At 40.6% G+C, this 16,085-nt stretch overlaps 1 protein-coding gene across 5 annotated transcripts in view; it reads right to left on the reverse strand.

The window, feature by feature from the left end:
• LOC114647858 (membrane-associated guanylate kinase, WW and PDZ domain-containing protein 3-like) overlaps positions 1–16,085 on the reverse strand; it is a 123,804-nt gene that overhangs the window by 83,234 nt on the left and 24,485 nt on the right. For all 5 annotated transcript variants that reach the window (XM_028796523.2, XM_028796521.2, XM_028796524.2 and 2 more), the window contains exon 2: positions 491–607. In XM_028796523.2, coding sequence (XP_028652356.1) covers positions 491–607 — 117 coding nt within the window. The remainder of the gene's footprint in view (positions 1–490; positions 608–16,085) is intronic.

The following is a 16,085-nucleotide window of genomic DNA, read 5'->3' on the forward strand; positions in this document are numbered from 1 at the left end:
TCTTATTAAGTTATAAAAATCTAGAACTGACATTATGGGCAAAGTAGACATAACCACAGATAAAATGGCCTCAAAATTTGGGGTCTGAAATCTGCAAAGGGCCTATAACTTGATGGGATCTTCAGTACAACATGAACTACTGTTCCTGGGACCAGTCTAGTGTGGTGAAATATTAAATTGTGGGTTCAGGCATTTAAAAAGAGCAGTTTCACTTTATACTAACGGATGCCACTATGGTCTATTGTTCAAGTTACTGCGGTAGATAGTTCCTAATCCACTGCTGGCAGAAAATACACCCATGTGGCTTACAGCATTCCATGCCATAAGGCATCAATTATATGCTTGAGCAGTAGGGCAGTGGGGCCAGATTGCACTTGACTGCTAAATGAGATTTTGGTGGTATCGGGCAGTAGCTAGAGAGAAAAGTGGTCCACATTTATCAGCTCTACAAGGAGAGGAAGATTGGGCGCTAGATAAGTAGAGTACTCACATGGAATAGTGCGCAGGTACAGGTTGTCTCGGATCACCTGCTGCAGTTTGTGATCAAGAGAACCTTTCTGGAACTGAAGACTGAGGTAGTGACGTAGGTCAGTGTTTAAAACTTTGCCTGTAGAAGTGCAAAAAAAAAAAAAAAAAAAGAGTGAGTCAGTAAAGATGGAGGATCAGATGTCCATTTATTACAGTTCTTACATAATCAGGTTATTTTCTAACAAACTTTTCCATAAAACACACACATACCCACACAAGGCTAACCCATCAGATCTAAATAATTTGTGAACACAAGGAAGCACTGAGGTTGGAAGTTTGTTCTGCTAAGCCACCTACTACTGAAATGCTTAGCCATGCACAAGACTTCCATGAAAAGCCAAAGTGCAAGAGGATGGCGCCAAGCCTAAAGGGTTCTTTTGCAAGCGATTTTCATCATTCTTTGTGATCAGGATCATTATCTGCCCCTAGAAATAACCAGACCATTGTCTCCACCTAGATGCACATCTTTAACAATGGTGTCATTAAAGTAACAAACCATGCGCTGCTAATTGAGGAAGGGCACTGTGGGGTTTTCATGGCCCACGGTGCTCTATTCACTGTATGCCTCTAATGAAGCTCTGCAGCACTTCAGCACTTTGCTTGCTATATTAATAATTGAGCACTCCACTTTTTTGTTTGCGGCAAAGGCACCGCAATTAGTGAGGAACCAATTCCCAAGCTTTACTTCAGTGATCTCAAATACGTTGTGCGAGGTTGAGTGTGCTGTGTCAGGAATCAAGCTTCAGGTCTGCAAAACTGACTGCTTGTATTCATATCAAAAAGCAATCTGAAGCAAACTCCTCCAAACTGTTTCATAATTTTGAACCAGACAAAAATATTCTGTCTGCTGCAGATGTGCAAAAAAAAAAAAAAATTACATTTGGCTGCAAACTCCAAACAGATGAGGGATGTACAATTCAACAGCCATTGCCTAAAAGGAATGCTACACTCTCTATAAAAATATAAAAACAGGTGCTACTCTCCCTTTGCAGAGAAAAACAACTCCTATCTCATTCCAGAACTCAGAAACAGATAATTCACAGGTATACAATTAAAAATTGTTTCTATTATTATACATTTTTAGGTGCTGAATTTAAAATATAGCATTCATAAAATGTTTGCACAAAATACATCTTGTAGCTGTCAATTAGATTTTTGTTTTATTACTATTTCCACACTATAATTAACCATCAATGTTATTATAATATTTTGTTTTAATTTAATATTTCTAATGTTAAAAATCTATATTTAATCCCTTATGCACTAAAGGGTTTTTAGCATTACTGCGCCAACATTTCATATCCAAAAATGAACGGCTATTGCTGTGCCAATGGAATAAAGGAACTGCAAATGGCTGAACAGTAGCGAGTATAACACTCCAATTTTTAAAAATATTAAAAACCATTGTTTATATCATTATCAACTAAATAAAACTCAAAAAAAAAAAAAGTTGGGGATTCCCCCCCCCCCCCACAAAAAAAAGAGAAGCATTTTACAATACATAACTAAGCCATTTTAAGATGCACAATCCTGAAATCAATTATCTTTTGTGCTTCAATCTATAATTTATTATTGTACCAGACTTGCATGTCATATCCCAGAACAATGCAAAGCTATACCGTTTGACACAAGGTGTCATTTAGTCTCTTGCACCTAAAACCTCAAAACAAGTAGTGCATATTTTATATATATATATATATATATATATATATATTATACACACACCCACACACAACACATAACTCTGAAGCAACAAATAAACAATTTCTAAATATGTATGTATAATTACTTACTTATCCAAACCTTTACTTTCAAAACTTTCTTTCATGCCAGTTCTAGAAAAAAATTCTGTTTATCACCCAAAGAAACATTATATTTCGTACACTAGATTGGGGTTTTTGTGCGCCGATTCACACATCTTCACCTGCTTTCTGTTGCAGCTGCCCCTCAGAAGTTTAGTGTGTGATTTTTTTGTTGTTGTTGCTGTTGCTTTTTTTTGCTAGCATTTTACATTGTGTATAAACTAATGGATACATACATTTTCTTCATCCAGTGCTAGGTTTCAGGGGTGGGAATAATAATGCCATTCCTGGCACAGGGCAGGAAACAGCCCTGGACAGGGCCCCAGAACTAGTCATGCACACCACACATAGACCTAAACCAGTGTTTCTCAGCCACTTTTTGGTAGCAGATGGCCGGTGCTGTGTTGCACGCACAAGAGACTTGCTCATGATATAATCTGCCCTTGCTTCCACTGAAGGAATAGAAAGAGTTGTATGAGAATTTATTTCCTGTTTGTAAATACGTTTGTTTCTTCATGGGAGTGGGTAAAGTGCAATTAAGAACAGGATAAAAAAAATATATATATGAATTAATTTTTTTATGTGCTCGCGACTTGAGTGGCAAGATATAGTGACACTCTATTGAAGGAGGGACTCCTCGAGTGAAACTACAAGAGGCGCAGGAACAGCATTCGGATATTGTCATTGAACCCATGGCACTTGAACTGTAGAACTGCATGCCACAATGCTTCAAAGTTATACTATAAGCAGAACTAACAAGTTGAGTGCAGCATTGGTTGTTCCCAAGAAGTCATATTCTGATAACAGTTTTGACTGTAATGTCTTCATATCCTGTTATCTTTAGCAATCTGTAACTTTACTAGGACTTCGTGAACCATATGTTTTCTTTCTTTTTGTTATTATTGATCAAGATATTGATCAAGATGTAATATGAGTGACCCACTCATAGACAACTACACATTAATGGAATGCTGTTAACCTTAGCTATCCAATGATAATGTGCCTTTCACTGTATGTGGCTCGATATAAGTAGGATCTTTGATAAAAGCAGATTCACTCAGCTGTGATGCACTGCTCACCTCAGCATATACAGCATGTGTGCAAATAGCATATTTTACTACTAAAAGAGAGCAGGCAAGATGGGAACTTATGATTAATTTGAAAGACGACACCCTTGGATATGTAGAAATATTTGTAGGCTTACACAAACATATATGAAATATGGCAGTATCTCCAAGTGGTTAACACAAAACAGTTACTTTATTTCATAATTTGATCAGAATATAAGGTGATTGGATATGATGATTAGTCCATCATGAGGAAATCCAATGCCGACTCATCCGACACGGGTAAATTGACCGTCGGACAAGCGTGTTTATCTGGTTTCAGTTGTCCGCAGACAAGTGCAATGTTCTGGAGAAAAAAGAATTATATGTGCTGGGCAGGGCACATTTTTACCACTGCTTTCAAATTTTAAACATTTGGGTACGTACTTTGTGCGGAAACAGTCTACTTAGGCATGTTCTTCATATCTCAAATTGGTCTTCAATATTGTTTACAAAATGACGGCCAATTTTTCAAAGGGGAAGCACTCTTACGGTCTTATGTAAGTATTTTACCCTACTATTTAAACACTTGGAGATGCGGTCATTTTTTTTCATGCCGACATTACGATGTAATCTGATGATTTTTCATTATAATCGATAACATATTATTGATAAAATTCATTGTATCTACATACAAATGCTGTCATTTTACTTACAACGCAAATGTTTTCACCACATAAAGCTCGTTAGGCAGTTAATCTTTCCTGAAATTTGCGATTTTGCGTAGGTTGTGATATATTGAGGAGTTAAGAAATTTATTGCGTGACAACATCAATTTTGATGAGCTGTCTATAGATCATTTTTGATTACAGAATTTTTCATATAAAAACAACTTGGTTTCACGCTGTCAGTTTATTAAAAATAAAGAAGAAAACATTCTAACGGTTTCCAAATGTTAGGAAATAGCATTGAGAATTTAGAAAATGCCAGAGCAGATGGTGTTGTTGCTGCCATAAAAAATGGTTTGTCAAAATGTGGCATTGATATTGAAAACACTGGAGACAATGACCCAAAGCTTGTGTGCATTAATCTTGATGGTGCAGCAGTTAATCTTGGAACTAAAAATGGTGTTGCCAGAAAGCTCAGTGATTGTGTAAGTAACAAAGTTCTTGTTACACACTGTGGCACATAAACTGGAGTTAGCCTATGTCTTTTACAGCATCAAGTACACCTATCTGAAAACGTTTGAAGACACCAGTAAACGCATCTGCAAGTTTTATTCTTTTTCACCAAAGAGACAAAGTGAGCTACAAAATCTTGTGTCAATTTTGAATGAAACCTTGCTTATGCATTCAGAAATAAAAGCCATCAGATGGGTATCATCAAAGTCCAGAGCACTGAAAGCTGTTAGCCAGGATTTACATGTAACTGTTACCCACATGGAACAGATACTTTCCACATCAAACAAGGCAGATGAACTGGGGCAGGCTAAAGCCATCCTACAGTGCATCCGGAAAGTATTCACAGCACATCACTTTTTCCACATTTTGTTATGTCATAGCCTTATTCCAAAATGGATTAAATTCATTTTTTTCCTCAGAATTCTACACACAACACCCCATAATGACAACATGAAAAAAGTTTACTTGAGGTTTTTGCAAATTTATTAAAAATAAAAAATTTGAGAAAGCACAGGTACATAAGTATTCACAGCCTTTGCCATGAAGCTCAAAATTGAGCTCCGGTGCATCCTGTTTCCCCTGATCATCCTCAAGATGTTTCTGCAGCTTAACTGGAGTCCACCTGTGAAAAATTCAGTTGATTGGACATGATTTGGAAAGGCACACACCTGTCTATATAAGGTCCCACAGTTGACAGTTCATGTCAGAGCACAAACCAAGCATGAACTCAAATGAATTGTCTGTAGACCTCCGAGACAGGATTGTCTTGAGGTACAAATCTGGGGAAGGATACAGAAAAATTTCTGCTGCTTTGAAGGTCCCAATGAGCACAGTGGCCTCCATCATCCGTAAGTGGAAGAAGTTTGAAACCACCAGGACTCTTCCTAGAGCTGGCTGGCCATCTAAACTGAGCGATCAGGGGAGAAGGGCCTTAGTCAGGGAGGTGACCAAGAACACGATGGTCACGGTGTCAGAGCTCCAGAGGTCCTCTGTGGAGAGAGGAGAACCTTCCAGAAGGACAACCATCTCTGCAGCAATCCACCAATCAGGCCTGTATGGTAGAGTAGCCAGACGGAAGCCACTCCTTAGTAAAAGGCACATGGCAGCCTGCCTGGAGTTTGCCAAAAGGCACCTGAAGGACTCTCAGACCATGAGAAAGAAAATTCTCTGGTCTGACGAGACAAAGATTGAACTCTTTGGTGTGAATGCCAGGCGTCACGTTTGTTGGAAACCAGGTACCGCTCATCACCAGGCCAATACCATCCCTACAGTGAATCATGGTGGTGGGAGCATCATGCCGTGGGGAGGTTTTTCAGCGGCAGGGACTGGGAGACTAGTCAGGATAAAGGGAAAGATGGCTGCAGCAATATACAGAGACATCCTGGATGAAAACCTGCTCCAGAGCGCTCTTGACCTCAGACTGGGGCGACGGTTCATCTTTCAGCAGGACAACGACCCTAAGCACACAGCCAAGATATCAAAGGAGGGGCTTCAGGACAACTCTGTGAATGTCCTTGAGTGGCCCAGCCAGAGCCCAGATTTGAATCCGATTGATCATCTCTGGAGAGATCTTAAAATGGCTGTGCACCGACGCTTCCCATCCAACCTGATGGAGCTTGAGAGGTGCTGCAAAGAGGAATGTGCAAAACTGGCCAAGGATAGGTGTGCCAAGCTTGTGGCATCATATTTAAAAAGACTTGAGGCTGTAATTGCTGCCAAAGGTGCATCGACAAAGTATTGAGCAAAGGCTGTGAATACGTATGTACATGGGATTTCTCAGTTTTTTTATTTTTAATAAATTTGCAAAAACCTCAAGTAAAACTTTTTTCACGTTGTCATTATGGGGTGTTGTGTGCAGAATTCTGAGTGAAAAAATGAAATTTAATCCATTTTGGAATAAGGCTGTAACATAAAATGTGGAAAAAGTGATGTGCTGTGAATACTTTCCGGATGCACTGTACATGACCTCAAGCAAGTAAAATTTATTAAGTACCTATATCTGATGATGGATGTACATTCTGCTATTACAGCCACCTCAACTCTTTTCCAGAGCAAAGACTTGCTGATATTTGAAGCTAAGGAGGCAATTGACACTTTGTACACCAGATTGCATGCCATGACAAAGGAGCCAGGAGAAAACCTTGCAAAGTTTTATAACCTGTTTGACAAGGAGTCTAATCTATTTGATGGATACTTAAAGCTGTCTGGTGGTTTCAGAGAAGACAGATGTTCATGATCTCCTGGAAAGCATGGTTCAGTATATACTTACCAGATTCTCTGACCTTGATAAGCCTCCTGTGTCAGATATGAGGGTGTTTGATTTCAGAATCTGGCCACACACTCTGTCTGAACTGAGCACTTATGAAAACTATGAAATCAAGAACTTGTGTCAGCAGTATAGTGATTTGTTGACTGATGAGGAAGTTAAACATGCACCATCTGAATTGGCAAGCACTTAAAGTGCAGATATCAATGCAACAGCAGTACCATCCACTTGCTGTCTATACCTCAGTTCTGCAGAGGAAGGAAGAGTCTCTGAAGAATGTTAGTGTGCCAATCTCACTGTTTCTTACAGTTTCTCCTTCCACAGCTTCTTGTGACAGCTTATTCTCTAACATGAATTTAGTGAAGAGTTCTCTAAGAACCCGTCTGACCTTTAGAAGAGTTTGACCCACTACCAGCTGTGGAATTCTGGCTGTAATCTGGCAACAGGCACATCACTCAAAAAACCTGAAAAGTCATCAGCATCCACTTCTGTAGGACTATCAGTCCAGGAACCATGCAGTTCAGCTCAAGCAGAAATGAACAGCATTCAGCCCAGGCTGTCTGAGATGGTAAAGATTCTTGGGGGAGAAGATGTTGCAAGACAAAAGCTGAAGAACATGGCAGAAAATGAATCAGGACAGTGTTCTGTTATGTAACTGTAATATGTGAAACAGAACTAGTGTAGCTATAATGAAGGCATTGTTCATTAGCAAGTTAAATAATAAACTTTTATATAATGTTCTAGAGCAAGGTGGCAAAATACTAATCCCTGAAAGAACTTTTTTCAGTTTTAAAATGGAAGGTGGTTTTGGTATCAATAAAAGAGATCAGTAAAAAGAAACTATTTTTCACTTTTGTTATTTGTTTATGGGCAAGTGAATTTAACTGGTGGACAAGTGGATTTTCTAAGTTTACTTGTCAGAGGACAAGTAGAAAAAACTTGATTTCCACACCCTGTAAACCCCCGTTTTCTCTGTGAATGGGACAGCAGAGCCAAGAATTTACACTGACATCAGGTTCAGAGGGCCTGGCCAACTATCCATCCATCCATTTTCCAACCCGCTGAATCCGAACACAGGGTCACGGGGGTCTGCTGGAGCCAATCTCAGCCAACACAGGGCACAAGGCAGGGAACCAATCCTGGGCAGGGTGCCAACCCACCGCAGGCCTGGCCAACTACAAAAAACAACAAAAAAAAAAAAACGTAAACAAATGTGCTTTAATGAGGCATTTTGTCAAATCCCTATTCAAAAGATGGAGCATTTTTTATAGGCAGATATATAGAAATGTATCTGTCCCCACAGGGTAATTTGACTTTTTCGATCGATAGATAGATAACCTTCCATCACCTTAAATATGAGGTGATGGAAACCCTCGATTAACATTTTTATTGTGTTCATTAATGCAAATAAAAATTGCTGTTTACAATCAAGATAATTTTTATGAGATTAATTTTGCAGACCTGTGAATAGCACCCCTTGGTTTGAAAGTCATTTGGAGGGAATCCAAAAAAAATCAGAAACCTAAGAGTCAATTTTTAAAAAACTCTCCTTACACTAAAAGTCAAGTGTGCCGAGTTGGAAGTGTATCAGCAAATTTGTGTGAAAAAATGGCAGCTTTGCAGCTGAGCACCCCTCTCAAGGAGAAAGGTATCTATCACCTAGTATGCATAATCACCCTTGACAGGAAACACTTCATCCACAGGAGCTCTTCAAAGGAGTGGATGTGCACACAGCCTGTGATGTCATCAGTGCAAATCAGCAAACAAGCTGCAGGCCAAGGATTCAATAAGCTATACCAAAACAGGACTAGACAGTTTGTGTCACAATTGCATATTGTGAGTGGGATGATGTCCTCCCTATTGAGGGTTTCACTTGCGAGGAACTCTTCAAAGAACATTTTATATTATTCTGTATATATTGAAAAAAAACACTACAATTATATGCATTGGAAATAGAATTAACAAGTACATAAATGAAGAAAGTGAAACATTACTCTGTGGCATGTGAAGATCCACTGGGGCTTCAACAAACAGCAGAAATACAGTTGGCCCTCAGACTGAGAGGATGCAGCTGACACTACAGTACGTCTATTAATTCAACTCCAGCACCACAGACCTCTGTCTCTGCGCATGTGCACATCTGCAGTAGTCAGCCCTTTCAGCAGTGCCTACTCTCTTGGGTGTATGTTGTGGCCAGTCTCATGGATTGAATACGCTACGTGTCATTTTATCTTTTCCAACAAGGGTAATATTTTACTTCTTTTAGTTGAGGGTTAGCTGGGGCAGTGCTGTAGTTCCCCAAGACAAAATGAACTACATTAGGGTATCAAGGGAGTTCCCCCAACACTGACAGCTATCCATTGCTCAAGTTGTAATCCTTTCACACAGAGGTAACAGTTACCTCCACAATAAGGCAAGATGCAGTGCTGAAGAGAACATTAGCACAAGTTCAGGAACATTTTGGTAAAGGCTATATTTCGGCCAATTTATTCATTTAGTAGTTATTTTTATACAAAGCAAGTTACAAACTCACTAGAGTATGAAAGCTTTTCAGATATCCACAGCTGGCACACTAGCAGATGGAGTAGCTTTTTCAAGGTCACACTGCATATGGACTGAACTGACAATCTTGCGCTTTACAGTCCAGTGCTTTAACTATACAGTAAAGAAAAAGCACATAGTTTTTCTTGTTGCAAACCCTTTCAAGAAATCACACCCTCTGGTAATCATCATCGTCATCATATCGGTTTACCACATGTCGTCTTGTCCAGCCTCCTAGCAGAAATCCATCAATCTGCTTACTCCATACGACAACCAGTTTTTCTTGTGACAGTACTTCCTTCGCATCTTGCTATGTGCTATTGACACTGTCTCCTTCAGCTTCATCACCAATCCAACCCAGACAACATTTCACATTAGTCAGCTCCAATATGGATCTTTATAGCCCAGGTCAACTCCTGCCGCTTTAAAAACAGCAAATGCCTGTGTCTAAATCAGATGCTGCGGCATGGGGGATGTAATCAGGTTTTAATCAACTTGTCACAGAAATGTGTCTCTCGTCTGCCTTCAAACTGCGAACTCAGCAGCTAGGTGTTGTCTTAGCAGAGAGGCTTGTTTGTCTTTTTTGTAATCACTCAGCTTTGCTGATTAAAGTCATTTGTTAGGCCAATGGGGGGTTGGGTGAACCTACAAATCTGTTCAAGTCATGAGAAGGCAGCTTGGGAGTCTGCATCGTGTTTCCCTGCAGTGCAGGAGGACCGTGCAACACCCGGGGATTGCATCTTCAAATGGCGACCTAATCCCTGAGAGAGAGACTACGTGAGAGAAGCAGATGGCTGCTCTGCCTCCCTCCTTCCACATCACGTCACTTGCATACTTGTATTCAGGGTATCGAAGGGCTGAGGCAGTTGGCCTCCCCCCACTTTCCAACTATTCCCTGTTCAGATAAGCAGCAGTCCAGTGGTAGCTGAAATTAGGATACTTTAACCTGGACTACTACCCACTCAGAACACTTACAGGCGTCGTTTCAGTGAAGAAACTGCACAAACTTGAGTGGCCCTTTCCTGCTTCCCACAATGATTAGCAACTACTATATTGTTTGGCTTCTTATTTTCTGCACTTAGCCTAAGATGCCCTAGGGAGAAGCTACCAGAGGTCCTGATCTCCACACAAAAGCACACATTGTTTTTTTAATGGAAACATGTACAGCATCACTGCAATGCTAATGTTTGACCAATGCTGAGGCACTGCGTGCACCCTCAGGGTATAATAAAGGCGAATTGAACAAAGATTAGTGTATAAATGGCACCCACAGCCACATGTCTTCTGTACTCTGGAACATTTCTTAAAAATTATGCCAAGAGAACCCCCATGCTAACAATTGCACACAAAATCAATAGCCCTGGTTCCTGTCTACTAACCCCAAGTATAAAACAATTTATAACCCTGCACAGCATGTTGCCGCCACCACTTTGGCTAACAGCCCCATGTTTTACCTCACAGCCGACTTCTGCATTATTCAATCCAAACTAAAAGCTTTTCTTAGTTTTCTTTAGTGAGCAACTGTCACACTGTAGACTAAAGGCAACTGCTAAAGACACAGCCCATTGGGCCACTATTCCCTTCTACAATGGGAACCCAGCTTACAACGCAGACGGCAACCTAAGCAAGCAGCAGCTTCTCAGCTCTAGTACTCACAAACTGCATAATTTATTAAGTTTGCAAAGCACTCCGCCGCTTGTTACATCAGTGCTAATGTGGAAGCTTAAATATGCAATGCAATAAAGATAGCGAATGCATAATGCAGGGATGGAGCCGCAGGCAGTGACGGCCGCAGAGTCACATCAGCATGCTTGTCCAGTTCAGCGGTGTGCGTAAACACAAATGTCTGATCTGATAAAGCTTACGAGGATCTTATGCTTCAGGCCCCTTGAAAAGCACTGGAGCAAGAGGAAATCCAAGTGAAACCCAGAAGCAGTACTGCTCTGGGGACTTCTGATCTCACTCTCCAAACCAATACCACAGAATAACAAACCACTTACACTACACCAAAAGTGGGCATACTGGTGGGCTCTGTCAATCGACTGAGATGCAGTTCCCTATAACGCCATTTCAAGCTTGAAACCCCCAATATTGCATCCTAATAAAACTCCCTAGAAAGGCCTTTTATAGCTTGGTTGTTGGCACCATGACTTTCAAGCAAAACTTCTCTGATGTGCTCTCTCGAGACAGAACTCCCAATAACAAAAGGACGTCAAGTGAAGCAACTCTCCAGATAAAACGGTTAGCCAAGTAAAGCTATCCTAGGAGCTAATGAGGGTGCGGAAACATGAACACATTTCACCAATCCTTCGGTCACTTCATTGGCTCCCTATCCATCTCCGTATCGAATACAAACGGTTTGTTTACTCACCAGTGTATCCATGGAAATGCTCCACAATATCTCAAGGAACTCCTTATACTACAATCCACTGTAAGAAACCTCCGTTTTGCAAATACCTACTGCCATCGCCCCCCTGTGACCAAACTTGGGTGACCGAGCCTTTGCAGCCACTGCTCCACGACTCTGGAATGTCCTACCAGAGAGCCTAAGAACACAGCAGATTGTGGGCTGTTTTAAAAAACAGCTAAAGACTTTTCTATTTAGGAAAGATTATAAACAAGAATGCTATAATTATTGTTGTTTTATCTCTGTTTTTATCTTGCTTTGCCTTTGTTTAAAACTTTTTATGTAGCACTTTGAAATTTACTGCTAATGTAAAGTGCCCTATAAATAAAATGCACTATTATTATTATTATAATCATTATTAGAGCAGCTATCTTGTACAGCACTGAAAGGCAAGGGTTAACAATGCTGAATTAAAGAAACACTCCCAGATTCCTGGGACATGACTCACCCCTTCAGTGCTGGCCCAGCCAACAGATCAGTCCTGAGTTTTGTCTGCTCTCCTTCAATTCTACCTGCCAATAAGCAATCAGCCTCTCAATCAATGTGACTCCCAACCGCCTCAGGGGGTTAGGGGTACTGTCAACACTGATGTGCATCATGTAGTCCATTTCTCAGGTGACACGTTATGCTGATTTTGTGATTTCCAAAGTATAAACCATGTAATTAAGGGGCGGTAACATTTATGTCATGGACAGACAGACATATCGATAGGCAAGTCAATAGATAAGACAGATAGATCAATGGATAAATGCTCTTAAATACAATATGTATGCTAGATAGATAGATAGCATTCCATGGTAGAGCCAGTCTTAAGCCAAAGGTGCTCCACAGGTTGACCAGGGTGTCATGCACAATATGTGTGCCATTGTGCAAGTTAGCCAGCATCGTTATCTGCTCCTGCCTCTAGAAAGCCCAAGCACACGCAAAACAGAGCTGGCCTTCCTGATTAACCTGGAACTGCATAAAGAAGCACATTTGTCACCTCTCACATATCTACAAATGTTCAGAAATCTGAGCTCCCACTGGCAACACTGTGAATTGTGATCCTTTTCACATATATAGCATCTGTGCTTACAGCCCAAAGCAGATGTATATCCCTACCTATTCCTGGGGACTTACAGTATTTATAGACCTGAATCACCCTAACTTCTACTTCCCAGGTGGTGACTGTAGTCAGGGAAACCTAGCTGATCCTCACCATCTCCCAGGTTTCGTTGTCAGTGAGCTGCAGATGGTTCAACCTGCATTAGTGAACAAAGTCACCAACAGGGCCTCAGAATTCTGCCTCTTGTTCACCACTTCTATATATTCCACGATATAATACACCTTTGACAACTTCAGCAGGTGGCAGAAGTCTCAGAAATGTCTGATATGTATAAGTGGAATATGAAGGGAGCTGGGACAGTTCTTTGGGTTACCCTTGTGTTTCTGACCACTTGTTGTGGCACACAAACCTTGTAGCTTAATCAACTGCGGTCAGCCCATCACAAAGTCAACAATCCAAGACACTAAGGCCAGCATCACAATACACAACTTCGAATCAGAAAGGATGTCACGACTTCTGATGACGGATCTTGCTGCCTTGAGGATGTCAGATGAAACGATTAGGAATCACAAGGTATGACAAATTATCCAGTTCCCTCACAGCTTTTTGCTAGTTTTCAATTTCCAAAGTACTGCAAGCTTGCTGCATTTTGACTACTAATTAACATGCTGCCAGACAACATTGGCAGTTATATTAAGGTTTCCTGGTATGGAAAGTTCAGACAATCTTCTCTGCTGCAGTACAACAAACATGACACATTGGAAAAATAAAACCTCTCTTCTGTTTATGTGGGGTAAGACACCCACTAGCTTTTTTCTTTGTAGTCCCATTGTCTATGCTGCAATTCTAGCCGAGTACTCATTGGATGTCAACCTTTACACACATAGGAACCTAGCCAGCTTGATTTAGTCATGTTGAGTTGTGGAGCACTATAATGGGATAGCTGGTGATGCCACTGTAAGTGGCTAGCAGGAATGCCCATGTTCTGGCAGAGATTATGTAAATTAAGGCTAGTATTGGAAGGGAAAAAAGAGAAAAAAAATTGCTGGAAAATTTATGTAACAGGACACTGGCCTAGGGCCAGTGGGTAGCGTTGCTGCCTCGCAGTTAGGAGACCCGGGTTTGCTTCCCGGGCCCTCCCTTCGTGGAGTTTGCATGTTCTCCCTGTGTCTGCGTGGGTTTCCTCTGGGTGCTCCGGTTTCCTCCCACAGTCCAAAGACAGGCAGGTTAAGTGCATTGGCGATTCTAAATTGTCCCTAGTGTGTGCTTGGTGTGGGCGTGTGTGTGCGCGCCCTGCAGTGGGCTGGCGTCCTGCCCTGGATTTGTTTCCTACCTTGCGCCCTGTGTTGGCTGGGATTGGCTCCAGCAGACCCCAGTGACCTTGTAGTTAGGATTTAGTGGGTTGGATAATGAATGGATGGATGGATGGATGGATGGATGGATGGACACTGGCCTAAGGGAACATACACCTTCACTGACCTTAGATCATCATTCAGCAGTAGTAGCATTCTGGTATTAAAAACATTTCGGATTTTCTTGCTTCTGTTTTTCTCATAACTGCCTGCTCCATCCATGGTGGAGTAGTAGCATTAGTATAGTTATGTGTACAGAGTACAGTGAAATTCTTAGAAAGCACATTAACACTATTCAGTGTCATGATAAACAAGAATGAATTAAAATTCATATTTTCATTTTATGTAATAGTCCTTTGGGGGAAGTCAGACAAAGACTGTTGTCTGGGACTGCTTTTCAGATAACAGACACGATCTTTGCAGCTGGCGTGCAAAATTCATCACACCACAAGCAACTGCTCAAAGGTTACACAAGCTTACAGACTATTCTCCTGGAATCCATCACTTATGACTCACAGGCACACTGGTTGTGTGAGGTCCACTTCAAACCCCTACAAATAATCTTGTCAATTTTCCAGACTGGGCAAGCTGGCCTCCAAACCAAGCAGACGAACAGCTTGCCTGCCATCACGTAAGTCTCCTCTAGACTCTGCCCGAGGCTCCCTGCTGAAATTCAGATGACTCATACCGAATGTCCACTTGCAGTTCTATCTGAACACTCCTGATTAACTTACCACAGGGCAGAAAGACTATCACTAGATCAACAAGTAGAACCAGTTTAAATTTGGAGTTAGAGGAGCCAGTTGAGGTAGTCTGGGAAAATCTCTCTATTATATAAAAAAATCCTGTGACGGGATGAGACTTTTTGGAATATTTTTTTTCAAGTTCCACGAGTCAAGACTTTGGCCATGAGATGTTGTCAAGTCATGCCCTCCTCTCAGCCATATTCAACCATGCACACGGTACTCTCACCACTCATTTGTGTGAATGCTTTTGACAGACACAGTTCCTGCACTCTCAACTCTTATAAATTTTTACATTTTCCTCACTTTAAGTTCCAAATTAAAGAAGACGTATTATGTCCAAATCTTATTGAAGAATTTCATCACGAAGGGTTATCAAGAGAAAAAAACGAGTACATGAGCAATCCTAGCGCCGAGAAACGATGAAGTCAAACAAAATTAACGTCAAATGTGAATTTCCCCTTGGGATTAATAAAGTATCTATCTAGCTATCTAAACATGTTGATCGGTTACATAGCAAATTGGTTAAATGCGTGTCAGTAGACTATGCCGAAACAGTTGGTGGTGGTGGTGGTGCAGAAGATGAAAACATCAACTTACAATATCCGGTAGAATATCTACAACTGTTAACACCGTCCAGTCTTCCTCTGTACAAATGACTGTAAAAAGATGGATGTATCCAAGAAAAGTAATGTAGTCCATCTTCAGGGGATAACATTAGACACCAAAGGAGATCTTGATATGCCACTCATATTAAAATGTTAACAGTTTCCTGTTAGAATAGCTTTTGCAAAAACAATTTACAAATCTCAGAGACAAAATTCGAAAAGGTCGTTTTATTTAATAGAGAGAAAGAAACGAAATTCAATCACGGGCAGTTATACATTGCGTTGTGACGATGAAAGTCCAAACACAGAATCAAAATTCAATGCAATATTGACGAAAATTTAATTAAAGTTTTTATTTAAATTTTACAGTAAAGGTTTAAAAACTATCTGCATGTTCATTTCAAAGCCAAACAGAATGAAATCATATTACGCAATCAATAACTCTTAACGCAACATGAAACATAATTTACTTTCAAATTATTATGTTTTACTATTTTTTAATACGGTTAATTACTCGCTGTAATGTAAAATAGTGAATTGTACATCCGTATCCCCATATGCGAGCG

Source organism: Erpetoichthys calabaricus, chromosome 3, assembly GCF_900747795.2.
Source record: "Erpetoichthys calabaricus chromosome 3, fErpCal1.3, whole genome shotgun sequence".
Taxonomy (NCBI): domain Eukaryota; kingdom Metazoa; phylum Chordata; class Cladistia; order Polypteriformes; family Polypteridae; genus Erpetoichthys; species Erpetoichthys calabaricus.